Here is a 27,163-nt window from a genome sequence, read left to right on the forward strand (position 1 = left end):
GAGGGATAGTCACTAGCAGAGTCACTAAACTGGTGATAGTAGAGTAGTGAATAGTGATGACTGATGGACGGACTGGCAGACAGAGATTTTGTTTGTGTGTAAACAAGATGTTTGTTTCAGAGAGAGATTGAGTGAAGGCGCATGAGGGTCTATGTGTGGGTGTTAGGAGCTCCAGGGATCAGCGCAGCATTGCAGCATTCTGTGTGTGTCTGAGAGGGAGAGTAGAGGTGGAGAGCTCTTGGGACCCCTCCAGCTCTGCAGCAGGTGTGTGTGTGTGTATACTCTGGCCCACATTGCCGCCCCACCACCATGGGTCAAGCTCAAAATGCCTCCGTTTCTCCCTCCTTTCCCTCTGTGTTTCCATGGCAACACACCTTGAGCTAGCCCCCTAGAGGAGCCAAGCACCTCCATCTCACCCCCTCAACCACTCAGCCCTCCTGCCCCCCTCCCTCCCTCTGCTCTCCCCTGGTGTATCTCTTGCCGTCCCTGCCATCAATCGCCAGGCCAGGTTTTAGGCCGCAGGGCGAGGGGAGTGGGGCCGGGGCCCTGGGGAGACCCAGCTCCCAACCAAGGAGCTCATTTGTGTGCCAGTGCACGCTGCAGGGTGTTGTGGGTGGGTGGGGGAGAGGAGCCGACAGGGGGAGGTGAGCTTGTGGGGGGGGGCTTGTGTAGACGGGACTGTCCCCGGGGAGGGCTGTGAGTCAGGGCGCCACCTGGCTCCCTCTGGTCAATTAGCTGGAAGCACATTGGCTAAGCAGCAACAGAGGCAGCCGCCATGCCGTAGCAGTGTTTGTGCAGGATAAGAATCCTGTTCAGTTGGTGGAATAATAATTTAGGAATAATACATAAATATTGTTCCTTCACACCTTTCCTTTCTCCGTTGCTGCAAGGCCCTCAATCTCTCTATCCACCTCAGTCTGTATTCCTTTACCTTCTTTCTTTCCCTGTATCGCTCTTTCTTCTCCCCTCTCTCTTCCTCACTCTCCCATCCCCTTTCCATGCCTCACACTGTCTCTCTCTCGCTCTCCCTCTGTCTCACTCCCTCTCTCTTTCCCATTAGTGTCCTGGCAAGCCCTCATCAGTAATTCTGCGTATATGTGGCGGCGTCATGCCATTTCTCAATTAAGATGGTGCATACCTTAGGAGGTGGGGAAGGTTTTTTTTCCCCCTCTCAATCGGAGTTAAATGTTCTCCCGGTCTCTCTATCTCGCCCTCACACACTCTCTCTTCTTCTCTTCACTCTGCATACTGATCAAGCCTCTTAACAGATCAGTGTGTTTTCCCCCCTTCTTTTCTTTCCTACTCTTTCTTCCTGTTCTCCGTGTCTGATCTGTGGTGCAGATAGCTGAAGTGGGTCCTTTTGAAGGATGAAATGTCCTGTAGCTATTTAACCTCTCCCTTCTGCCATACTAATGACTGCTCTATATGCTGCTACTACCAAACATGCCTACACTCATCCAACGTGTCAAGTCTGGAAACGTCTTACTTGTGGTTAATCAATTGAACCGGTTGGTGCTAGTAGTCTAATAGTCACAGAAGATAAGAGATCAACCACTAATAAGGATTGTATGTATGATATTCTGCATCAGTGATTTGTATAGCAGTGTAGTACAGTAGTAATTAGTAATTACTGTATATGTTATGCACTTTCTGCAAGTTGAATATAGTTTGGTTTTGTGTTCTAGTTTAGGACTCACCTTCACCAAACCTCTGCTTTCCTTCCCTCCCATCCTGCTCCAGCGTGGGCCTCCCGGGGTAGCAGCCATGCAGCTGTGTGGCCGTCTCGCGGATCAAATGCTCTCTCAGACACAAAGCGGGTCATCAGGATGTTTCAGGGTCCTGTCATCTCTCCATGGTTCCCTCCCTCCCTCCCCCACCCACACACACACACACACACACACAGCCCAACCAACCCAGCCCCAGTCTGCTTCGTGCCTGTCCGTGCACGGCTCACCAGCCCTCCCTCCACGCTCTGAAAGAGAGGACAGACAGAGTACACTCCCCACTCACTGATCAAAACCACTGTATTTGTCATAGAAAATACATTACTTTTGTAGGACACACACACAAAAACGCTTTGGGCCCCCTCACTCTGCGCCCCCGGCCCTTGTCAGACAGCCCAATTATCCCCCTGCTCTCTGTACTGAGCTCTGTTCTCTCTTTACTCATAGTTGCCTTCAATTCTCCTGATGTCTCCCATACATAACCCCCATTTCACCTTGGTTTTCACTTTTGGACCTGTAGGCTAGATCTATTGGTCAGTTGGTGTTTATAGATCAGTATTCTATTGGTCAGTTGGTGTTTGTAGGTCAGTATTCTATTGGTTAGTTGCTGTTTGTAGGTGAGGATTCTATTGGTCAGTTGATGCTGTTGATTGTGGTTGTGGCTCTAGGGTTTTCTCTCGAAGACAGTTCTGAGGGAATCTCTCTCTGCGTCTCTGGGTTCATGAGAAATGTCATCTGCTGCTTCAATCTTGCCTCAATTTAATATTTTAATGGTAATCAACCTCCATCTCAGGGTGGTTTGGGACCGAAAGGCATCCCACCAAAACGTGATGTCTTTGAGGAAGCAGCAGCGGGGACGGGCAGAGCAAAGGAGTGCCCTCGCCAATCCCCCTAAGCCCCGTCCGCACCCAGCCCTTCCCCTAGCCATTCAGACAGGGATTAAGTCACCCTTGTGGAGGCCTTTGAGACAGAGAGGAGATTGGAATCAGTGGAGGTGGTTTGGGTATGGGGGGGGGGGGGGGGGTCATGGGGGTGTCAGCGATGTTTGATTGAAGACTTTATCAACCCTGCGTGCCCCTGTTGCTGAGCAGCGGGGCACCTCGGGGCATGGGGGGGGGGAGGGGGCTGTCTATGGTGGGACAGCAGGGGAGGCTGCCATCAGGGGGGACAGAGACCGGCGGCGGTGTCTTCCACGGTTCGGGACTCAGCGAGGGGCTAGGATTGGGGCGCAGTGGAGGCAATATGATGGCGCGGGGGCGGGCGCGGCTCGGTCCTGTGTGACGCTCGGCCGATAAGGCGGGAGCGTAGGCACCCAGCCAGGACCCAACGCCCACCTTTCATCTGTCCCACGCCGGAGGGGGCCGCTGATGGCATTCATGCAGGCTTAAAATAGAGCGGCGAGCAGGGGGAGGGCACATAGCCCAGACCACTGGGGGTGGCAGGCAATTACCGGCCGGGAGAGAAGAGGCACTGGGAGGGGAGGGGTGGGGAGTGTGCCGGTCACACAGGCCAGATCTGGAGAGGATGGAGGGAAAGACGCAAGGAAGGACGGACAGCCCTCTCTTTCGGATTCAGACCTGGACCTGTTAGTGCAGGATCATGGTATCCCTCTCTGGGCTCTGTGACAGGGACATTGTGACCAAGGCAGAGGGACAGGCATGTGTTGGAGCTGTGCAACGTGCTGCAGCATGAGCAGACAGGCACGAGAGAGGCAATGATTGAATACAACTGCTATACTTTAGTACACAAACTTACCTGTACATGAGCTTACACTTTTCCTTTTTTGTCTGTGTATGAGTGAGAGTGTGTGTGTTTGACGATAATGTGTGTGTATAATATGTTTATCCCCGCCTTCACTTTCTGACCCTCCTTGTTGTATGGTGTGTTCTTCTTTTACAGAGGAAGGCATCAATCACGAGTGCAAGCTGTGTAACCAGATGTTTGACTCTCCGGCCAAGCTCCTGTGTCACCTGATCGAGCACAGCTTCGAGGGCATGGGCGGCACCTTCAAGTGTCCCGTCTGCTTCACAGGTGAGGGGTCGGTGTGGGGCCTCAGAGGGGGGCCAGGTGGAGGGCAGTCAAGGTGCTTGAGTGTCTGACCAACATTAACATACACACAGAGACACAATATGAACACATGTTCCACTAGATCTGAAGGCCCTCACACAAAGTTGCACTGCACTTTGTCGCCCATTGAATAGCAGAGATGCTAATACATTGACCCAGATAAATCCTCTCCATCTCCTTATTCCTCTCTCCATACCTTCCACCCTATAACCCCTCATGTGGTAACATGTCGTCCTCCTCCTCCACTACTGAATTGAACTGTATTAATGATCAGTTCAGTGGGAGGTAAAGAGTTGGGTTGGAGAGAAGTCCTGTCTCAGGAAAGACATGGTAGTCCATGTAGTAAGTAGCCAATATAGAAAAAACTCACTCCATACATTGGAATTAAGTCCATTGTGCAAGAAGGTGAAAATATTATGACAAATAGCCAAGTAGACCAAGCAGACATGTTCCACAGAGGTCAATTCTGTGCCTCTGAGATGGAGAACTCAGGTCCTTTAACAGTCCTGTCGTGCTGATGGGAAAGTTAGAGTCGATGTTCCCATGGTGCAACCTGGTGTGATGTCCCCCTTGAGTAGGCCAGACTCCCTGTGACATGGTCAGCTCCACTCAGTCACAGCGACCATCACAGGGAACCGGCACAGGCTGGCCAGGTGTAGCCAAGACTTTCAGGCCAAGCAGAGCGGCTCAAGGTTCTTCAGGCTTGGCCGTGGTCCCCTGTGTCTGATGTGCCCCGGATCAGAAAGGCCCTGAGAGGTCAGAGAATAAAGAGCAGGTTGAAAGAGGAGGGTAACTAATCCTCTGTGGCCGTCCGGCTGTTTTAAAGGCCCTCTGTACGTGTCCTCTGAGTTAAGCAGCCATGCCTCTCCAGGCAGCAGCCTCAAAGTCACATTGGACTACTAGCTCCGCTCTGGGAGTCAGAAATCATTATAGACACTGAGACACAGACATGGCTGACTGCAGCTGAGACTAAATGTTGTCTGTCTTTATCCATTGTCTTCTGCCTGTTCTCTTACTTCCTGTTTGTCTGTCTGTCTGCTTTTTTGTATGTTTCTCTATCAATTGGACATCCCAATCCCTCGCTGTCAGTCTGAGTCTACCTGCTTATATGTCTGTCTGTCTGTTTCTGTTAGTCTGTCTGTCGGTTTCTGTTAGTCTGTCTGTCGGTTTCTGTTAGTCTGTCTGTCGGTTTCTGTTAGTCTGTCTGCATCAGAAGCTCAGACCATGAAGCAGCCCCCCCCCCGTCTCCCTCTCAACAGTTGTTTGGTTGTGTTCTCCCCCCCACCCCCCCACCCTCACTCCCTTCCCCCACAGGTACACAACACTCTTTTTTAAAAGTTTAACTCTATTCCTGTGCGGGTTATGAATAAGTAAGGGGATGCTGCTCCTTTGGGGAAAGTTAATAATTCAGACTCTCCACACACACACACACAGCAAACTTAAGTTTACTGAAACAAAACAGAAAAAAACCCGACTGCCTCCCCATCCCTCCCTGTCATCGCTCTTTTCTCTTTATATTTATATTTACGCTGTTGAAGTTGTTGTTTTAGTGCAATGAGTGTCTTTCCCTCACCTCTGTATTTGCACGGAGAGCCACAGATTCCCACTATTCCTCCTTTTCCTTTTCCTCCAGTTCATTCAGTAAGCTCACTGTTTAGCATAGCTCTGCCCTGTCACTGGTCTTTTTCATCCGAAACCAATAATCTAACACGCCCTCTCCTTCTCCCCACCCCCAGTCTTTGTCCAGGCCAATAAGCTGCAGCAGCACATCTTTGCCGTCCACGGTCAGGAGGACAAGATCTACGACTGCTCCCAGTGTCCACAGAAGTTCTTCTTTCAGACTGAGCTCCAGGTCAGTACTAACTACATATAGACACAGACTGATGTCATCTCCCAGCAGCCTTTCTGCCAGGCACCACTCAACCAATATAATCTGAAATCATATGATCTGACTTCAATAATAATTGCTCCTAATGGAGTAAGTAGGTTATCAATATTTTTTGTCTACCGTGGTTAATGGTCTTCATTACCAGGATTCCATTGCAGTCTTGGACTCAGGGTATACCTGAACATGTTTTGTGGAATGGTTGATTAATGATTTGAAGAGAAAATGTGTAACTTCCTTATGGGCATGATTAGACCCCAGTGCACTGCTAATCAATCAGCTCTCCTGCTGGGTTCTTTGTAACCCAATATTAGACCTCTGATTAATCATTTAATGAATGAATGAGATAAGGTCTAAGGGCATTCCATAGCGACTTCATTCGAGATGATAACTCATGGTCAAATGACTGTACCTGCGTAGCATGTGTCCCGCGTCCGGAGCTATATCCATAATGGTCGACGTTCTGGTGGAGCGTTGCCGTTTGATCAGAAAATGATGAAACCCAGTGTTTAGATGCTACCCTCCCTCCCAAAATCTACAGCTCATATGGATGGCAATGTTTTGTTCTCGCTTTGCACACACACGTTTCCTCTACTTCCCCTCTGGGGCAGCATGGTGCACATTGCAAGGCTGATTAGCTAGACAAACAGGTGTGAAACACAGACTGGTGTGTGCGCAAAGTGAGAACACAACATGGAATCCATGTTTTGGTTTTGATTTGGGGGGTGGTAGAATCTAACAATTGGATTACATTTTTTCCTGCGCACCGCTCGGCCATGCAGACGACGACCTCCCAATCGGAACCATCTACCGATTATGGGTATAGCTTCGGGAAGTGGGAAAGCATCGCCAAACAGGCACAGACACATGTCGGCAAATAACTTGCAAGTGTTATACTGCTAGACAGAGATACAGTATACTGTACAATCTCTGTCTAGAAGCTGGGCTAGGCCCTCTGGTGTGCACACACACACACCTCCCCTGATGCGCATACACACACACACCCCTCCCCTGACGCACACACACCCCTCCCCTGACGCACGCACACACGCCTACCCTGACGCACGCACACACAGCTCCCCTGACGCACACGCACACCTCCCCTGACGCACACGCACACCTCCCCTGACGCACATGCACACCTCCCCTGACGCACACGCACACCTCCCCTGACGCACACACACACCTCCCCTGATGCACACACACACCTCCCCTGATGCACACACACACCTCCCCTGACGCACACACACACACCTCCCCTGACGCACACACACACACCTCCCCTGACACACACACACACACCTCCCCTGACACACACACACACTTCCAGGAAACCATTACAATAGTGAGAGGCCATCATTTAGATGCCCAGCCTGGTCTCATAGACTAGATGTAACACAGTAAACGAAAATCAAGGACACTCCATGAAGTATGATATGTTACGATTGGTATGGTTACATAAGACAGATGGTTGCTTAAGGCAAAAACAAAAGGAGGGTGGTTGGTTGGGGTCAATAGGTGGGCGTATAACGTGAACGTCTAGAAACCCAAAGGCTGCGTGTTTTAATCTCATCACGAACAGCTTTAGCATTTTAGCTAATTAGCAACTTTGCAGCTTACTACTTTCTAACTACTTAGCATGTTAGCTAACCCTTCCCCTGGCCTAGCTAATGTTAACTAACCTTTCCCCTGGCCTAGCTAATGTTAACTAACCCATCCCCTGGCCTAGCTAATGTTAACTAACCCTTCCCCTGGCCTAGCTAATGTTAACTAACCCTTCCTCTGGCCTAGCTAATGTTAACTAACCCTTCCTCTGGCCTAGCTAATGTTAACTAACCCTTCCCCTGGCCTAGCTAATGTTAACTAACCCTTCCCCTGGCCTAGCTAATGTTAACTAACCCTTCCCCTGGCCTAGCTAATGTTAACTAACCCTTCCCCTGGCCTAGCTAATGTTAACTAACCCTTCCCCTGGCCTAGCTAATGTTAGCTAACCCTTCCCCTGGCCTAGCTAATGTTAGCTAACCCTTCCCCTGGCCTAGCTAATGTTAGCTAACCCCTCCCCTGGCCTAGCTAATGTTAGCTAACCCTTCCCCTGGCCTAGCTAATGTTAGCTAACCCTTCCCCTGGCCTAGCTAATGTTAGCTAACCCTTCCCCTGGCCTAGCTAATGTTAGCTAACCCTTCCCCTGGCCTAGCTAATGTTAGCTAACCCTTCCCTTAACCCTTTTAGCTAACCCTAAACTTTACCCTTTAACCTAACTCCTAACCCTTCCCCTGGCCTAGCTAATGTTCGCCACATCGTAACATATCTTAAATATTGCAAATTCGTAACATACCGTAGTACGAATTGTAATTCAGAACATATCATCTGAAATGGATGATGGACGTTCACAAATGATTGCATACCAAATGTAACATATGATACTAATTTGAGTGTCCCGGATTTTCTTTTTACTCTGCTATGTCTACCCGAGTCCACGTTGCGCATCCACATACTTAAATATATATTAGTACACCCACACTTATACTAACTCGTTCTGTTTTAGACACAGAAGACACTGACACACAATAATGTCCAGATCCAGCCACCCCTCCCCTCCATCAGGTTGACTTCCTTCCTTCCCTCCCTCCGTCCCCTCCTCTCCTTCCTCCCACCCTCTCCTGGCAGGGTTCTGGCCATGTTGGGTCGTTAGGATCCAGACAGATCGAGGAGGACCCAGCTCTGTATAACTCACTCAAGAGTGGGTCCAGTGGGCAGCTGGGGTCAGCGTTATTCTGCCCTGCCCGTGGCTGGATCCATCATCCTGAGAAATGAGCTACAGGCTGGAGGATGGACCCACCCAGCCGCCTGCTACTAACACACCCTCCCTCCCACTCTTCCTCATGTGGCTCCTCCCCGCTCCACTAGGGTGGATGGTAGAGGAGAGGGTCTGTGTGTATGCTAGCCCTGGGAGTGAGCTTCCTGTGAGCTTAATGTCCAAATAATATCAATGGCTCCATTTTGGGGCTATGACCTAAATCTCCTGACCGGTCCACAGAGCCCTCAAGCCCCAGCCCAGACCCCCCCCCCCCCCCACCCACCCTTCCGTGACAGTGATGTAGGGCCGGCGGCAGTGGGCATATGGCCGGTCAGTCCATTTAGCAGCAGGAGGAGTGCTGGACCCTGTCGGTCACTGTCTGCCTCACCCCGAGGCCGAGCGACTGAGAGATAAACACCAGCCGATCGCACAGTGTGGCACGGCCCCCTCTTGTGCCTCTCCACCTTTCCACACTCCTCCATTTTCCTCCCTTCCTTCCATCCTGGCCACACCTCTCCCCTCCTGACCGGGTCACACCGTCAATAATAAGTCATTTTCCTCTCTGAGCTTCTTTAAGTAGGACCACTCACTCCATCACCAAGCTAGGAACACCATACTCACATGGCCACAGCAGCATCCTCTGATGAGTGTGAATCCTTCTTCCATTTCCTGGCCCTGTTCCATATCTGAGCATTGACTCCTACTAACCACCCCTACCCGCCAGCCCACCGCTCTGCCTGTCCCCAAGAGGAGCAGGTCTAAGTGGGGGAGATGGAGTGGTCTGAGTGGGGGATGTGGGCTGGTCATGGAGGTTAGTGGTGAGGCTGGTTGTTGTGGTGTTTGTGTTTAATGAGGTCTGAATGGATGGCTGGCCTGGGCTGTGCTGTGCTTGGGGTTCCCTACCCCAGCCCTCTGAGGGCCCACCCAGGGCCACCCTCCTTTAATCCTTCAGCCTTCCCACAAGCCTTTGGTGGGACACGTCACTGCATCATCCTCTCTCCCTCATGGCCACCTATCCCACCTCCCTTAATTTTCTGAACTCTCTTGCTTTTGCCTCCCTCTCTTTCTTTCTCTCTATCCTAGTCCCATATGTACCAGCCCCCATGCATATTTTAGCCCCTCTCAGCTCCTCTCTCCTCTAGTCCTTTGTGCCTCTCCCCAGTGCCCCATAAATAGTCCAGACGTAAGCCGGTAAATAAGTGATGCTTATTGTCCCTGATCAGCACTGCTATACCCAGCCTGCCAGATCTGGATTCCTTTACTGTAAACTTCAGAGACTTGGCTTTTTTGTGGTTATTGTTTGTCTCCCCCAGGTGCCTTAGAGCCTCCACCTCCCCGTCTCACCCCTCTGTGGTCTGCTGTCATTGGCTGACCACATGGCTGAGCTTTACATTATGCTGGTTAATTCAACCCTCAGCGGGGCGCTGGCGCTCCCCACCCAGGCCAGCACACCCCCTCTGTTGGCATGTGTGTACACTATTTCCTTTAGCACTAGTAAATATTTAACTCCAGTCAGCAGTTTAGAATGGGAGGGATGGGGGGAAGGAAGGAGGGGGGTCCTCTGGCTTGTTTGTTTGTTGATTCCTCCTCCCTCTACATCCCGAAAGTGTTGAATATTTAAGTGCAGTGCATTCTCACACAATGCTCTTATAATGGTAGGAGCTGGTGTTTGGGTCTTAGAGCAGAGAAGGCACACGATTAACATGCAGTGTCTGATCTCTCGGTCTGCCTTGTTTGATTGGACAAGTTGTGCACTGAGCAGTGTCTTTGTTAGCCTCGTGTGTGTTCACGTTAGGAAATGTGTCTGTTTTAGATTGCGTGCGCTATGGAGTCTAAGTAGTGTTTTCTTTAATAGTCCTTGTCTATGCTCGCTGCCGTAGCTATGCTACAGTGTGTCAATATTGTAGTGTGTCTCTCTGAACTAAGGATGTGTTTTTGGATATGTGTGTAGGTGGCTGGGGAGTCCTTAGTTTGATCACCATGGCGTGTCACAGTGTGGAGGCAAGATTTGATCTAGGTGTCCCAGTGGCGGTGTCTGGTTGAGTCCCAGCTGCCCCGCTGTGCAGAGTGTCGCTCCATGTTATTAGAATGGGGACCAGGGGGGCTCTCTGCAGACCTCACTTCCCCACTGCCCCCCCCCCCCCCCCCCCGCTCCCTCCCGCAAGCTGATTGGCCAGCTCAGAGAGATGCAGTCTAGGGACTGCATGCACCACATACAGGATACAGCTGTCTGGCTTGGCATACCTGTCTGTCTGAGCTGCACCGCAGAACACTATGGCCTACACTGGTCTAGTGATCAGGCAGTGGTGTGAAGCTGTGGTCACGGTATCAATGGTATTGTATTTTTCAGCTCAATAATCCCGTTAATTTTACAGCAACAACACTTAAGGAGGTGAGAACAGGGATTTTGAGTTGTGCTTGGAAAGAGGGTTAAAGGGGGGGGGGGGGGGGGGGGGTGAGAACAGGGATTTTGAGTTGTGCTTGGAAAGAGGGTTAAAGGGGGGGGGGTGAGAACAGGGATTTTGAGTTGTGCTTGGAAAGAGGGTTAACGGGGGAGGGGGGGGGGGGGGGGTGAGAACAGCCTCTGCATAGAACATGGAACAACCTGCAGACCTCTGAGGAGATGGAACAGGGACATACTGTCGTCCCTCACATCCTCAGCCCCAGGACATGTTTAAGTTGTTTACCTGTTTCTGTGTGTTTTGTTTTTGTTCCCGAACTCCCGCACTGCGAAAGAAACTCAGACAAATTTGAGTGAGGTGAATTCAAATGAAAAACGCTCTACATGGGGTGAGCTAATCTTCTGAGGGAATCAAGACATTCACATCCTGTCGTCTTACCTGTGTGTGTGTGTGTGTGTGTGTGTGTGTGTGTGTGTGTGTGTGTGTGTGTGTGTAAGCATTATTTGCTACAAGCCTCTGAAAGGGACTCTTTAAATAAGGGTTGTTGACTAAAGATCCAATGACACCCTGTATAATACCCACACACACATTCCCCATAGAGATTCTGTCACAAACCTCCCCCTCATGAAACAACCCTACTTAAGTGATATGAGGAGAGAGGGAGAAAGAGAGAGGGAGACCATGGCTGCCCTGGTGCCCGGAGAGATGAGGTGTCTGGTAGAAATTGAATAATTTAGGGGCCAGCGTGGAAGTGGGGAGAGAAAGGCTGGGACAAAGAGGAGGGAGATCCATTGGGATTGAATCAACTATTCTATCTCCTTACCCTCCATCCCTTCTCTATCTGTCTGTTACATTCCATGATTTGTATTCAGAGAGAGAGTGAGAGTGAGAGTGAGAGAGTGAGAGTGAGAGAGTGAGAGTGAGAGAGAGTGAGAGTGAGAGTGAGAGTGAGAGCGAGAGAGAGAGTGAGAGCGAGAGAGAGAGAGAGAGAGAGAGAGAGAGAGAGAGAGAGAGAGAGAGAGAGAGAGAGAGAGAGAGAGAGAGAGAGAGAGAGAGAGAGAGAGAGAGAGAGAGAGAGAGAGAGAGAGAGAGAGAGAGAGAGAGAGAGAGAGAGAGAGAGAGAGAGAGAGAGAGAGAGAGAGAGAGAGAGAGAGAGAGAGCTCCTCCTGGAACCTGTCCCTGTTTGTGTGTCCGCCTCCACAGAGCAAAGCATCGTACCTAGTCAGACATGACAGTTTAACTGAGAACTGTTGTCGCTGTACAGGACTAGCACTGTATGGGGCGGTGTCGTTCCACTCATGCCAAAACAGGAGCGGAACTGTCATGGCTGTGACAGTGACGTATGAGCCGGGGTATTGTCCCTGAGTGGGTTCTCCTGGCACAGTGTAGAGACGTGGTTACACTGTGATCGGATTTGATCAACCACAAATATGTGGATTACGTCACTAGATCAACATCATACATCACCACACTGGTGGTTTGGTAATGGTATTTTCTTTCTTTCTCTCTCCCTCCCTCTCTCTGTCATTCTCTTGGTCTCTTTATCTCTGTCGTTCTCTTTCTCCATCTCTCCCTCTCCATCATAGAGAACACATAGGATGGGGTCTTTTACACCCTGATATTCTCCGTTCAGCAGCTGGAGGCTGACACAAACACACTCTATAAATCACACACACCACTGACAGCTCACAGTTGCACCATCAACCCTTCCTCACGCTCTCCTCTCTATAAAATGTTCCCATCTCTCTCTCTTTCTCGCTTTCTCTCGCTTTCTCTCTCCCCTCTGGGTGATCATATTTGTGACACCACAAAGCGCACCACATCAAACCCCTCCCCTCACCCCTCTCTGTGCACTTTTGTTCCCTACTCTTAGCTTTCTCCCTCAGTTTAGGGTGCATTGTAATCAAATTGGCGGGCTCCCTGGGGGCCTGTGGGGATTGGGTCTGTTATGACAGTGACACGGAAAGGGAATGGGAGTGTGCTTTAGTGATCAGGCCGGGCGGGCTGGGAGAGCGAATGGGAGAGCAGCGCTGCATGTCTCTCTGTACTCTGTCACCCATGGCACAGTCCGTCTGGGGCCCCTGAGCTCATCTGGCACTAGGCACTCCACTACGCCCCATAGAGCCTGTACAGCCACAGGCCCCCTCTCTGTTCTCTCTCTGGGTGTACATGTTCTTATCATATGGTGTATATAAGTGCATATGTTCTTATCATATGGTGTATATAAGTGCACATGTTCTTATCATATTGTGTATGCAAACCAATAAATATTTGAGGGGATATTCTCACACACTAACACAACACTCATATTGTATTTTAGAGGGTATGCCAGTCAGCAGTTGGATCAGGAGGTCATGGTAGGTGTGTTATTTTGTTAGCCTATACAGGGGGATGATGAGGGACTGAACCCCATAGATGTGTAGGCCAAGGAGAGACTCATTACTGGCACCAGCTGAATCAGGCCTATTTTCTGTAATTTAGCTGAAGCTATTTCAACTAGGATGTTATAGTAGGTCTAACTAGGTGAGTGTGTTTCTATGTGGTTTTGTCTTATGGCTAGCCAGTTCTGTGAGTGTTTGTGTGTGTGAGTCTTTCGGATGCGCTTGTCTCTGAGTCTGAGCTTGGCTTTACTGAAGGAGAGCAGCAGGGGAGGGGAAGTCCCCCTTGGGTGACAGGGTGGGGGCCAGGGGGGAGGATGGCGAAACAGGACATGTCAGGAGAACGGGCACATTTATTGGGTGGGTTGGGAGGTTAAGGAGAGGCGGGGGGAGGAAAGAGGGAATACAGGGGGAGGGCAGGGGGGAGTTTATTTGTAGCACACTCCCCAGTGAGTTTCCTGTCTCTCGGAGGTGAAAACCTGGGAACATATGAAGCTTTAAGACAGCCCATCTGTTAGTCTCCGGCTCTTGGAAGACTGTCAGCGGTCTAAAAATAAGGCACACTAAAGTGCACCGGGCGGCAAAGGTGGTTTTTAATTTAGTGTTAAAAACAGAGCAGAGAGAGACAGGCTAGCGTCCTAAGAGTAGAGCCTCTCCCAGGTTAATACAAATGTAATAACTCAAATATAGTCATTGCATAAGTATTCACACACCTTTGTTTATCAGATCACATAATAATTTATATTGACTCACTGTGTGAAATAATAGGGATTGAAATTATTTTTTGAATGACTACCCCTTCCTCTGTCCCCCATACATGCAACATCTGTAAGGTCCCTCAGTCAAGTATTGCATTACAAGTACAGATTTGACTACAAAGACCAGGGAGCTTTTCGAAAGCCTCATAACAAAGGGTAGTGATTGGTATATAGGTAATAATAACAAATCAGACATTGGATATATCTTTAAGCATGGTCAAGTTAATAATAATGCTGTGGATTATGTATTAAACCACCTAAACGCATCAAAGATGTAGTCGTCCTTCTGAACTGCAGGAAGGAAACTGCTCAGGGATTTCACCATGAGGCCATTGGTTTTTTTAAAACCGCTATGGCTGTGATTGGAAGAAAAAAAATGAGGATGGATCAACAACATTGTAGTGACTCAATAATGACCTAAATGACAGAGTCAAAAGAAGAATAAAAAGTATTACAAAACATGCATATGTAAGCAATATGGCACTAAAGTAATACTGCAAGAAAACACAGCAAAGGAATACATAGTTTTTGGCCTAAATGCAAAGCCTTCTAGGAAACTCCAACGCATCACTGAGTAACTGCCTTCAAGCAGCGTCTATGGAGGAACTTTGAATGTTTTTGGACTTCTGAGAGTTGGCTTAAAGTTGGACCAGAGCTAGCTCGCTAACAAGCGCGTGTGTGCAGAGCGGCACCTGAATTAAAAACACCTCTTACCTTTTTAGTAGTTAATAAATCCAATGTGAAACGTGATAAATATAGTGTCCGCAATTAGCATTGAATTTTTTTAATCAATTTTTCTCAAATGAAATATTTCTCCCTCGTTTCTGAATCACACTTGTAATGTCAGTAGGCTCCGGTAGCTTTATATAACGTCAGCAGGCTCCGGTAGCTTTATATAACGTCAGCAGGCTACAGTAGCTTTATGTAACGTCAGCAGGCTACAGTAGCTTCATGTAACGTCAGCAGGCTATAGTAGCTTTATGTAACGTCAGCAGGCTACAGTAGCTTTATGTAATGTCAGTAGGCTACAGTAGCTTTATGTAAAGTCAGCAGGCTACAGTAGCTTTATGTAATGTCAGCAGGCTACAGTAGCTTCATGTAACGTCAGCAGGCTACAGTAGCTTTATGTAACGTCAGCAGGTTTCAGCAGGCTACAGTAGCTTTATGTAACGTCAGCAGGCTACAGTAGCTTCATGTAACGTCAGCAGGCTACAGTAGCTTCATGTAACGTCAGCAGGCTACAGTAGCTTATGCTTCGGAGGGGAAAGGGCAGGTTGCCTGCACACACACTGCCGGAGATTTTCAGCTGGCTGGCAGACACTGGAACAAGTTTCTGAGTGACGGAGTGAGGGCTTTGCATAGGCACCTTGTTGTGTTTTTTGTGAGACTGAAAAAAATACTTTACTTTCGTTCCCAGTTCTGATTCTGTTCCTTGAAAAATGTCGTTATTTTCCCGTTTTCGGTTCTGTTCCCCGATTCCTGTGTTTGCTAATGGACACCTAGTGAACTGACATGTTTGAGTCTCCCCATTCCTCCCTGCTCCCCAGGGGGCGCCACAAAACCAGGAGCCGGGAGGGGCCAGGGGGCCCTGCGGCGGCGCATCAGACGCCTTATTGAAAGTGACATGATGGCAGCCCTGTCCAGGTTCTCACGCGTTGTTAACATGGTTAGAAAAAGCACCGTGTTGGAAACATAGATTTGATTTTCCTTTATCTTTATCTCCTGCCTCCCCTCCCTTCCCGTGTGTGTGCAGCAGTCTCGCAGTCTCTGCATTAGTAATGCGACTGGGCCATATTTCCCATGAGCCCACAGCTCGGCAGGATTTAGCCTCTCTTTTATAACCAGTTTAGGAAAACAATGACAGCGTTGATATTGACTGAGCAGTGAGGGGCTGTTCTGTCCACTGCATAGACTCCCCCTGCAGAGGGGCGCTGTTCCATCCATCACACAGTGTCCCCTTGCTACACGGTGACATGAGAGCAGGCTCTCTCCATTTAGTTTGATGGTACAATACAAAGAGATAACACTGTCAGTGATGTCTTGCCTTTGTTAGTACAGTGACTAGGTTATCTTGTACACTAGATGTCTTTGTCTTGGCTGTGGATAGATGTTTGTAATGTGGAGTTGGCTAGAGATATGATGCAGTCCAAGACAGGGAGGAAGAGGTTGTTTCAGGATCAATTACTGTCTTGATTGGTTCTTAAGGTTGTAGGGGTTTAAGTGATAGATTGTCAGGTACTGTATTGGGGTGATCCTCTGTGAGATGACGGGGTGTATTTTTGGTCTCCGTCTCCACTTGTTTAAAGAGCAGAGCCCTTGATCTCCTCATCCTGGAGAATATATCAATTACAGCTGCAAAGGACTGATGTCACACTGAGAGTCATTATCAGATTCAGAGACGCACGCCATTCGCCCCATCGATTGCCTGCGGCGTGATCAATACTCCTGCCCCTGACGCCGCTTTCAAATGAAGAGCGCTAACTAAGACCAGCATCACAGTGTGTACGTTAACACTGATTAACAAATTAAACAAGTGCTACTTGTTGTGTGTGAGTGCGTGTTTGTGTGTGTCTGTGAAACGGTGTGTCCATCCTATGGAATGGGCAGCAGTGTAGGTGAGGGTGTTTGTGTGGCTACTTTCTCCTCTGCTCTCCCTAGCTGTGCTGTTTCCATCAGGCCACTGCGGTGCTTGTGTAACCCGGGACCCAAGGGAGTAGCCGCTGCCTCTCAATCCCATCTTTCTGCAAATCAATACATACCAGCAAAACCCTGGAAACCTTGGGGGAAACATGCACTCACACTCACTCACTCTCTCACACTCTCTCTCTCTCTCTCTTTCTCCCATCCCTCCCTCCCTCACACACACACACACACACACACACACACACACACACACACACACACACACACACATTCCCTTACTAAGATAAAACAAGGCCGCATCCAAAAAATGCATGCCATTTGTGGTCACAGAAGGACAAAGTACACAAAAAGCAAGCACAGATACAACTGACATGTGCATTTACGTGATGATGATGACATCCAGATCTAGTATTCTGTTTTGTCTAAAATGTTCCTCCTCCCCTCTGGCTGGAGCTCTCCAGTCTGCTGTGGTCTGACTAACAGGAGAAGCAGGCAGAGGAAGAGCCAATCCTGACCTCTGCTGGAGGGGGGCAGAACTGCAGGCGGTGTGGCTCAGAGAGAGAAGTGGTTTGCTCTCATAATGGGGTCAGTGGCTCCCAGTGAGATACGGCTCCTCACTGGAGAGCCTCCCTTGTGCGTGTTCTTGCTCACATACGTGGGGGAGGGGCACAGGAAAAGAGGGAGGGATAGAGCAAAAGAGACTAAAAGAGGAAAAGAAAGACTGGCTCTGAACGGCTGCAATCAGACAGTTGAAGGCTTTAAGACCTGGACTGGGCGCTTGGCCTCCTCTGCTGAACTAGTGCAGCCTGGCTCTGCCAACAGTCGTGTGCAAAATATGTGCACCAAGATAAGGCCCAAAGAATAAGAATAAGCATTTATCAACGGAAAACCATGTTTAATCCTACAGATTTTCCACCCTTTTCTTTTTTCATAGTGGTGCACAAAAACATGGGCCTATCTTTCTGTGAGAGATTAATCTTGGAAAGCAGCTTTTAGCAAGAAGAGGGGGATGATTGCTGAGCTTTCCCTGGGAATTGGGTTTATGGTCCAGGGGAGAGCGCAGAGGAACCAGCCAGCCTACCAGAAATCTCCCTAACACACAAGCCTCTGGGAGCCCCATATCTGCTGTGATTGAAAATGTAACTCTTCACATCATATCTGGTTTGGTTTGTGAAGTTATATCCTCTGGTTGAGGTGTGCATAGAATCTAAGCTCCTGCAGTTGTTTCTGGGGGTGTTGTGAATTTAGTTTTGATAAAGGTGTTTTGTGCGTTTTTATTATGAATTTATGTGTTGCGCTCGAGAGCCGTTGGAATGTGGGCCTCATAAGGTATTGAGATGGTGTTTTCAAATATTTATAAGAATATCAGAAGGGATGCATGCCTCATAAATCTGAATAAACAAATCATTGTTTCATGTTGCCATGGATTAATATAATATGACTGTTGTGTTTATCTGCAGCTCTATGTAAGATGAATAGAAATTGTGTGTGTGTGTGTGTGTGTGTGGAGAGCAGGTAGTTCATGTTACAGGAGGCTGGGGCCATCCGATGGACGGACAGACAGACATGACGGTTGTGTATAAAGATAGGGATAGCGTGAGGGGGTAGGTGGCTGTGGGGGCTCGGAGGTGTGGGCACGTAGCTTATTATTTCTCTCCTCATGTGTTCTCCTCTCCTCTCTTCCCTTCCAGAACCACACACTGAGCCAGCACGCGCAGTGAGACTGGGCCCGGCAGGACTCCCGGCTCAGCCCAGAACCCCGACCCAGGCCCGGTGGGGGAGGACCATTTCAACATCACAGCCAATCAAAGTGTCATTTGCTACTCACATGTAAAACTCTAAGGATTCCGCCACCAGGCGCAGCTATTACGAGCAGTGGGGAATGAATATTAATGGGATATGCTATTAAAAAAGAAAAGGAGAGAAAAAAGGATATGAAGGAGAGAAAAGGTATTGTACGTGCAGTATTTTTTATCGTCCCTGCTTCCCGGTTGTGAGGTTTTTTTTAACAAAAGAAAAAAACGGGATAGAAAAATAAACGCCTCTGTCTGATTTTAGTCTCTAGAAATGCTTCCCTTGGCCTCTGTTGCTTCTTGTATCAAACTTCAGAGGTGCCAAATCGTTTCTCCTTTTTTCTTTGTATACGTTTTCTTCTTTTTGGTTTTTGTACCTTGCAGTAACTAGGTACTTGTGCTGTGTTGTGATTGTTTGCCAGTCGTAATATTTCTGCGTTTTCCTCCTTTTTATTATTATTGTTACATATTTTCTTTTTTGTAATTACAAAATAAAAAGACATAAAACAAAATAAAGTTGAGAAAAACACAATGGTTTGATTGGATTTTCCAATCTATGGACCTAAAGGTTATTGTAAAAATTATCAATTTCAGTGAAACTGGATGACGTCTGCTTTTTAAATGTGAATTAACCAGAATGCAACTAGTACAGTCAAAAATTACAAATAAATCAATCACAAATAAAGGGAATGTGTGTGTATGTGTGTCTTGTTTTTCCTAAAGAAAGTCAGCGAGGTACCCTGGAGAGAACAACATACCTTCACTACAGCATGCACTCACTGTCAACTAATGATTTCACCTTTTACACTCCATCCACAACCATTCCAGCTACCTAGCACTCATCATTATCAGTGACTCATCAGGGGTAGACATGTTCCAGATCATAACACATGTATGAAATGTAATATTATATGCGGAGCTATGTCTTCCGTTTTCTCAGAACATGGGGTCTTTACATTCAGGGAAAGGATCTGTTGGGGGACAATATCATTAACTAATTGTGGATCATGATTATGATTTTTTCCCCCCCATTGCTTTTACACAATTATTTAGAGCCTAATAAAACGTATATAACTGCAATGATCGCTATACTACTTTAAAAAACATGTACAATCAATGTGGAAACACATTTCCTAGTATAGCAGGATAAAAAAAAAACGTACTCCACAAATCATTCACTGATGATTGAATGAACTTGTGTATAATACATTTAATATATTTCCCTAAATCCTATAACATTTGATGATCATATCAGGAAGAATTTATTTTCAATGTATGACATTGAAATCTGGATTATACAAAATATAACAGAGAGGAATAAACGTATGTCATCTAAAGCCAGCCATATAAAACCTCTTTCCACCTCCCTTTAAACTAACAATAATAGACTGTTGGTTTGGTTTGACGACCATAAGGCTCTGCTTTAATTGCATCCATGTGTTTAAGCAGCTGGTTCAGCCGTTGAGTCTCATGGCTTCTGCTGGACAGAAGGTCGGTACCGTTCCCAGAAATCAGTCATCGGAACGCATTGATATACCACAGTGCCCTGGGAGCAGTTGAACTTGAGTCAACTTGCCATATAACTTGTTTGAACTACAACTGGCAAATGCATGTGTACTGTATCTTTAAATATATTGGCCAGCTTTCCTTGAAAAATTAAGAGATATGTTTTAATCATTTACAATTTAAATGTTACATTTCAATATATTTTGAGCCCAACATTTATAATCAGAACATGGAATTGATATTTCCTAGATGTTAGAAAATATCATAGACTTTGCAATGGTTATAGCAGGTTATAAACTGTTAGCCTCAAATCAAATTGCATTTGCACATGCGCCAAATAGAACAGGTGTAGACTTTACCGTGAAATGCTCACTTAGCCCATTCTCAACAACGCAGAGTTAAAAAGTAAGGAAAATATATACAAGGAGTACCAGTATCAAGTAAATGTGCAGGGGTACGAGGTAGTAGAGGTAATATGTAAAAGTGACAAGGCAATCATGATAGATAATAAACCGAGTAGAAGCAGCGTGTGTGTTTTGTGTGTGTGAGTGTATGTTGTGTGTGTGAGTGTGTGGGTAGAGTCCAGTGAGTATGCATAGAGTCAGTGCAAATAAAAAGGGGGTCAATGTAAATAGTCAGGGTAGCCATTTGATTAACTTATGGCTTGAGAGTAGAAGCTGTTCAGAAGCCTTTTGGTCTCAGACTGCTTGCAGTGCAGTAGCAGAGAGGTTAAGTTTGTTGAAAATAAATGCATTTGACAGTGAGAGGACGTTTCTTTTTTTGCTGAGTTTAGAAGTAGTAGAAGAAGAAAATGTACTACTTCACATGGAGATGCCTCAATGTTGCTGCCCAATTTCACACAGTCGCCAAATGGAACATATACAATGTTGCATCTGCTAACTATCTCAATGGGGACTCCTGCCAGCACACACAACAGGTGCAGTTGAATACAATCATTAGGCTACTTTGTCAGACGCAGCCTAGCCAACAGAAATGTATGCTATTATGTTGTCCGTTTACTTCATTCAATCTAAGGTAATGTGATAACTAGAAAGATTTAAATTAAAATATATATATATTTACATTTCAACAAGTCTGCATGAGAAAACCAGACGCTTTGAAGAGGAATTGCCGGTAAAGGACAATTTCTGTTTTAAAATGTGGAAGGACAATTGAATTAACTAAAATATATAAAGCAATAGAGAATATGGGACTGCGGTGTCATATTTTAATCATTAAAGTTTGTGAAATACCAACTGGTCTTTGTTTTTGTCGTGCACTGTTGGATCGGTGCCAGTGGGCAATGGCATCACCCGCGTATCATCTCGAACTACGGGTGAATTCCTTCTGCCTGTTGCAAAACGTTTCTTAAACGGAAGCGAACTGAACGAAACGGGATGGACCTACCTGAATTTGTCCAATAGAAACTCTGGTTTTGCTCCGTTTTCTTCCTTTTGGTTCTTAAACAGTACATGGTTTCCATAATGAATACGCCCCATGGTTCACTTCGCTGTTGCACCAGGACATTAGGGATCCTCAATATTTTACAGCCTGATTCTCTGAAGTGCTGGACACTGAAAGTGTGAGACTATCAGTCACAGACGTAACCTACGGTCCAATGCCAGGTATTTATCGCTGTGGTTGTCATTATCAGAGGAAATATAAGATTTTTTTAAATACCTATTTAAGTCGTTTCCATAAACAATTGCCTTTTTGTTTTAGACATTTTTTGTTATCATAAATGTACTATCCCTACACTCTGGCAAGCATGGAGAAATGCAAAAACAAGTGTTTACAATAATTAGCGGAACATGAAAGCGCTGCTCTAAAACACGCAAGTTTTAGGCACACTAGGCTGTTGTCTTTGAAGAATGAAATAAACTGTTGTCTCAATCAGACGAAAAGAACGTAGTACTATAGCCGCCGTTATAAGTCTGTTTGTCAGAGGCGGTTCATCCGTATTGTAGTTCCGGGTTTTACTGGGTAGCTCCGGTGCCGAGAGCATCACAACACCACACTGACAAACATTACCTAGCAATCAAATAACTGACTTCGTTTGAAGAAATACATGATTTATGTATGTTAGTTAAAACTGGGGGAATGGAAGGGAGGATCGCGGTGGCAGCGCCAGTACTACTGTCAGAGAGAGAGATTCAACATCGGTCTATGGCAGAGGAGGATCCTAACGGGAATGAGCACGGTTCGGCTGCCCGCAGCACGGCGCCTCGTTGGGGACCGCAGCATGCAGGGGCCCGACAACTTGCAACACTGTACTCACCTGGTAAGACAATGAATGAGCTGGGGAGAATACTTTTTTAATCAATGAAAGACACTAAACCTCACTAAGATTAGGGCTGTCACCTAACTACGCGCGCCACTCTGCTGATAATTCGTCAAAACTGTAATCGGCTGTTTATATAGAGGATGATAATAACACCTGTCATTGTTCAGATGAAGTATAGCAAAGATTTTGTATTATATTGACAAGATAGACCGCTCTAACGATGAAAATATATGTCCTCAAAGATGGCATGCATGCGTTAGGCGAGATCAGGTGGGACCATTCTAGCCAATGAGGGGGCAGATATTCTTTAAAAAATATATTGTATTGCCGAAATGCCATGTGTGGCCACTTATAACAGTGCAGTTGTAAGAACCTAACCATTACGAAACTTCTATAAGCCTCACGTTGTAAATTATCAATTACATGTTTGTTGTTGACCAAATTCGACACATTGACCTCCATACATAATTCCTCACTTTGTGGTCTTATTTTCGTGGACAGATTTTGGGCAGAGTAGAACCTCTCGCTTTGCTTTTTCCTCTCTTGAGTATAGCAACGTTTTAACGTTGGGTTAAAGGGCAAAACCCTTTTGTTATAGAAATAACACTTGCATTGGCTTGAACATAAAATTCTGAATTATATATTTGTAGAACCAGACATTTTAATAGAAATGAAAGTGTCCTCCATTTATAAATATGGGCCGATCCAAGCAGGTAATGTGCACTTAATGCACATTTGTAGTAGTAGGCTACTCATCTAATATGATATTACATTGTTTTTTATTTCTGAACCAAAATCCCCAAATACTTTTAACCTGACACAGATCACACGGAATATGGACCTCGTAATACTGTGTGTGTTTATGCTGTATTACACATCTATAATGAAATATATTTCATATTTGAATTCTCTCATAGGCTTGTTTATTCTATATAGACTTTAGAGCTGTAAAATGCATATCACTGATTTGGTGCTTTTCAGAGTTCAGAGGAAAGCACTCTGTCTTGTTTCTGCACACTATGGAGGGTTGAGATCGGTTGGAACATGAAAGCCTAAAAACTTAGGGGAGCTTTACTGAGAAAAGAAGACTATAGTTCAGCTCTATGCTTGTCCTGGACTGTGATTCCTTGTGTTTAGGGAGTTTTTACATCTATTCAAAATTCAGAGTGCTATTAGGGTGAAAATGATCAGCCATTTTCCTGGGTGTGTTTGTCTATTGCCAGACATATGATACTGCTACTGGCACATGTTATTAATTACTGTACTGTATACATGTGTGTAGATGGATGGAGGGGAGAGTGAATGGTTAATAAATTAATGTAGTCATGTATTTTCTTGGTAATGGGGGAATGGAGAGTTTTCTTTCGGCCAGATGTGAAGCTGGTTCTCACACCAGTTTATATCTAATCTGTTACTCTGCTTAGTAGTAGTAGTAGTAGTAATAATGATACATGGGACTTATATAGCTCTCTTCAAGGACCCAAAGTTGCTTTACAATTGTAAAAAGAAAAAAGAAAAACAACAAAACAGGAGTCAAAACATCAGACTAAACAAAACATAAATAAAGAGAAGGGAAAGAGTGTGATGTATCAGTGTATGTGGAGGGTAGGGTTGGGATTGGGGTTAGGGTAGTAGTGTGATGTATCAGTGTATGTGGAGGGTAGGGTTGGGATTGGGGTTAGGGTAGTAGTGTGATGTATCAGTGTATGTGGAGGGTAGGGTTGGGATTGGGGTTAGGGTAGTAGTGTGATGTATCAGTGTATGTGGAGGGTAGGGTTGGGATTGGGGTTAGGGTAGTAGTGTGATGTATCAGTGTATGTGGAGGGTAGGGTTGGGATTGGGGTTAGGGTAGTAGTGTGATGTATCAGTGTATGTGGAGGGTAGGGTTGGGATTGGGGTTAGGGTAGTAGTGTGATGTATCAGTGTATGTGGAGGGTAGGGTTGGGATTGGGGTTAGGGTAGTAGTGTGATGTATCAGTGTATGTGGAGGGTAGGGTTGGGATTGGGGTTAGGGTAGTAGTGTGATGTATCAGTGTATGTGGAGGGTAGGGTTGGGATTGGGGTTAGGGTAGTAGTGTGATGTATCAGTGTATGTGGAGGGTAGGGTTGGGATTGGGGTTAGGGTAGTAGTGTGATGTATCAGTGTATGTGGAGGGTAGGGTTGGGATTGGGGTTAGGGTAGTAGTGTGATGTATCAGTGTATGTGGAGGGTAGGGTTGGGATTGGGGTTAGGGTAGTAGTGTGATGTATCAGTGTATGTGGAGGATAGGGTTGGGATTGGGGTTAGGGTAGTAGTGTGATGTATCAGTGTATGTGGAGGGTAGGGTTGGGATTGGGGTTAGGGTAGTAGTGTGATGTATCAGTGTATGTGGAGGGTAGGGTTGGGATTGGGGTTAGGGTAGTAGTGTGATGTATCAGTGTATGTGGAGGGTAGGGTTGGGATTGGGGTTAGGGTAGTAGTGTGATGTATCAGTGTATGTGGAGGGTAGGGTTGGGATTGGGGTTAGGGTAGTAGTGTGATGTATCAGTGTATGTGGAGGGTAGGGTTGGGATTGGGGTTAGGGTAGTAGTGTGATGTATCAGTGTATGTGGAGGGTAGGGTTGGGATTGGGGTTAGGGTAGTAGTGTGATGTATCAGTGTATGTGGAGGGTAGGGTTGGGATTGGGGTTAGGGTAGTAGTGTGATGTATCAGTGTATGTGGAGGGTAGGGTTGGGATTGGGGTTAGGGTAGTAGTGTGATGTATCAGTGTATGTGGAGGGTAGGGTTGGGATTGGGGTTAGGATAGTAGTGTGATGTATCAGTGTATGTGGAGGGTAGGGTTGGGATTGGGGTTAGGGTAGTAGTGTGATGTATCAGTGTATGTGGAGGGTAGGGTTGGGATTGGGGTTAGGGTAGTAGTGTGATGTATCAGTGTATGTGGAGGGTAGGGTTGGGATTGGGGTTAGGGTAGTAGTGTGATGTATCAGTGTATGTGGAGGGTAGGGTTGGGATTGGGGTTAGGGTAGTAGTGTGATGTATCAGTGTATGTGGAGGGTAGGGTTGGGATTGGGGTTAGGGTAGTAGTGTGATGTATCAGTGTATGTGGAGGGTAGGGTTGGGATTGGGGTTAGGGTAGTAGTGTGATGTATCAGTGTATGTGGAGGGTAGGGTTGGGATTGGGGTTAGGGTAGTAGTGTGATGTATCAGTGTATGTGGAGGGTAGGGTTGGGATTGGGGTTAGGGTAGTAGTGTGATGTATCAGTGTATGTGGAGGGTAGGGTTGGGATTGGGGTTAGGGTAGTAGTGTGGTGTATCAGTGTATGTGGAGGGTAGGGTTGGGATTGGGGTTAGGGTAGTAGTGTGGTGTATCAGTGTATGTGGAGGGTAGGGTTGGGATTGGGGTTACGGTAGTAGTGTGATGTATCAGTGTATGTGGAGGGTAGGGTTGGGATTGGGGTTAGGGTAGTAGTGTGATGTATCAGTGTATGTGGAGGGTAGGGTTGGGATTGGGGTTAGGGTAGTAGTGTGATGTATCAGTGTATGTGGAGGGTAGGGTTGGGATTGGGGTTAGGGTAGTAGTGTGATGTATCAGTGTATGTGGAGGGTAGGGTTGGGATTGGGGTTAGGGTAGTAGTGTGATGTATCAGTGTATGTGGAGGGTAGGGTTGGGATTGGGGTTAGGGTAGTAGTGTGATGTATCAGTGTATGTGGAGGGTAGGGTTGGGATTGGGGTTAGGGTAGTAGTGTGGTGTATCAGTGTATGTGGAGGGTAGGGTTGGGATTGGGGTTAGGGTAGTAGTGTGATGTATCAGTGTATGTGGAGGGTAGGGTTGGGATTGGGGTTAGGGTAGTAGTGTGATGTATCAGTGTATGTGGAGGGTAGGGTTGGGATTGGGGTTAGGGTAGTAGTGTGATGTATCAGTGTATGTGGAGGGTAGGGTTGGGATTGGGGTTAGGGTAGTAGTGTGATGTATCAGTGTATGTGGAGGGTAGGGTTGGGATTGGGGTTAGGGTAGTAGTGTGATGTATCAGTGTATGTGGAGGGTAGGGTTGGGATTGGGGTTAGGGTAGTAGTGTGATGTATCAGTGTATGTGGAGGGTAGGGTTGGGATTGGGGTTAGGGTAGTAGTGTGATGTATCAGTGTATGTGGAGGGTAGGGTTGGGATTGGGGTTAGGGTAGTAGTGTGATGTATCAGTGTATGTGGAGGGTAGGGTTGGGATTGGGGTTAGGGTAGTAGTGTGATGTATCAGTGTATGTGGAGGGTAGGGTTGGGATTGGGGTTAGGGTAGTAGTGTGATGTATCAGTGTATGTGGAGGGTAGGGTTGGGATTGGGGTTAGGGTAGTAGTGTGATGTATCAGTGTATGTGGAGGGTAGGGTTGGGATTGGGGTTAGGGTAGTAGTGTGATGTATCAGTGTATGTGGAGGGTAGGGTTGGGATTGGGGTTAGGATAGTAGTGTGATGTATCAGTGTATGTGGAGGGTAGGGTTGGGATTGGGGTTAGGGTAGTAGTGTGATGTATCAGTGTATGTGGAGGGTAGGGTTGGGATTGGGGTTAGGATAGTAGTGTGATGTATCAGTGTATGTGGAGGGTAGGGTTGGGATTGGGGTTAGGGTAGTAGTGTGATGTATCAGTGTATGTGGAGGGTAGGGTTGGGATTGGGGTTAGGGTAGTAGTGTGATGTATCAGTGTATGTGGAGGGTAGGGTTGGGATTGGGGTTAGGGTAGTAGTGTGATGTATCAGTGAATGTGGAGGGTAGGGTTGGGATTGGGGTTAGGGTAGTAGTGTGATGTATCAGTGTATGTGGAGGGTAGGGTTGGGATTGGGGTTAGGGTAGTAGTGTGATGTATCAGTGTATGTGGAGGGTAGGGTTGGGATTGGGGTTAGGGTAGTAGTGTGATGTATCAGTGTATGTGGAGGGTAGGGTTGGGATTGGGGTTA

At 46.9% G+C, this 27,163-nt stretch overlaps 2 protein-coding genes across 4 annotated transcripts in view; both read left to right on the plus strand.

The window, feature by feature from the left end:
* The window catches only part of LOC110501822 (zinc finger protein 423), a 147,808-nt gene extending 128,663 nt beyond the window's left edge, over positions 1-19,145 (plus strand). For all 3 annotated transcript variants that reach the window (XM_036954070.1, XM_036954080.1, XM_036954086.1), the window contains 3 exons: positions 3,624-3,755; positions 5,528-5,643; positions 18,346-19,145. In XM_036954070.1, coding sequence (XP_036809965.1) covers positions 3,624-3,755; positions 5,528-5,643; positions 18,346-18,375 — 278 coding nt within the window. In that variant the 3' untranslated portion in view covers positions 18,376-19,145. The remainder of the gene's footprint in view (positions 1-3,623; positions 3,756-5,527; positions 5,644-18,345) is intronic.
* Positions 19,146-21,432: 2,287 nt separating this feature from the next.
* si:ch211-212o1.2 (TMEM189_B_dmain domain-containing protein) overlaps positions 21,433-27,163 on the plus strand; it is a 39,106-nt gene continuing 33,375 nt past the window's right edge. The window contains exons 1-2 of the mRNA XM_021569763.2: positions 21,433-21,578; positions 22,040-22,234. Of these exons, the coding sequence (XP_021425438.1) occupies positions 21,572-21,578; positions 22,040-22,234 (202 nt within the window). The 5' untranslated portion in view covers positions 21,433-21,571. The remainder of the gene's footprint in view (positions 21,579-22,039; positions 22,235-27,163) is intronic.

The sequence above is a fragment of the Oncorhynchus mykiss genome, chromosome 2, assembly GCF_013265735.2.
Source record: "Oncorhynchus mykiss isolate Arlee chromosome 2, USDA_OmykA_1.1, whole genome shotgun sequence".
Taxonomy (NCBI): Eukaryota; Metazoa; Chordata; class Actinopteri; order Salmoniformes; family Salmonidae; genus Oncorhynchus; species Oncorhynchus mykiss.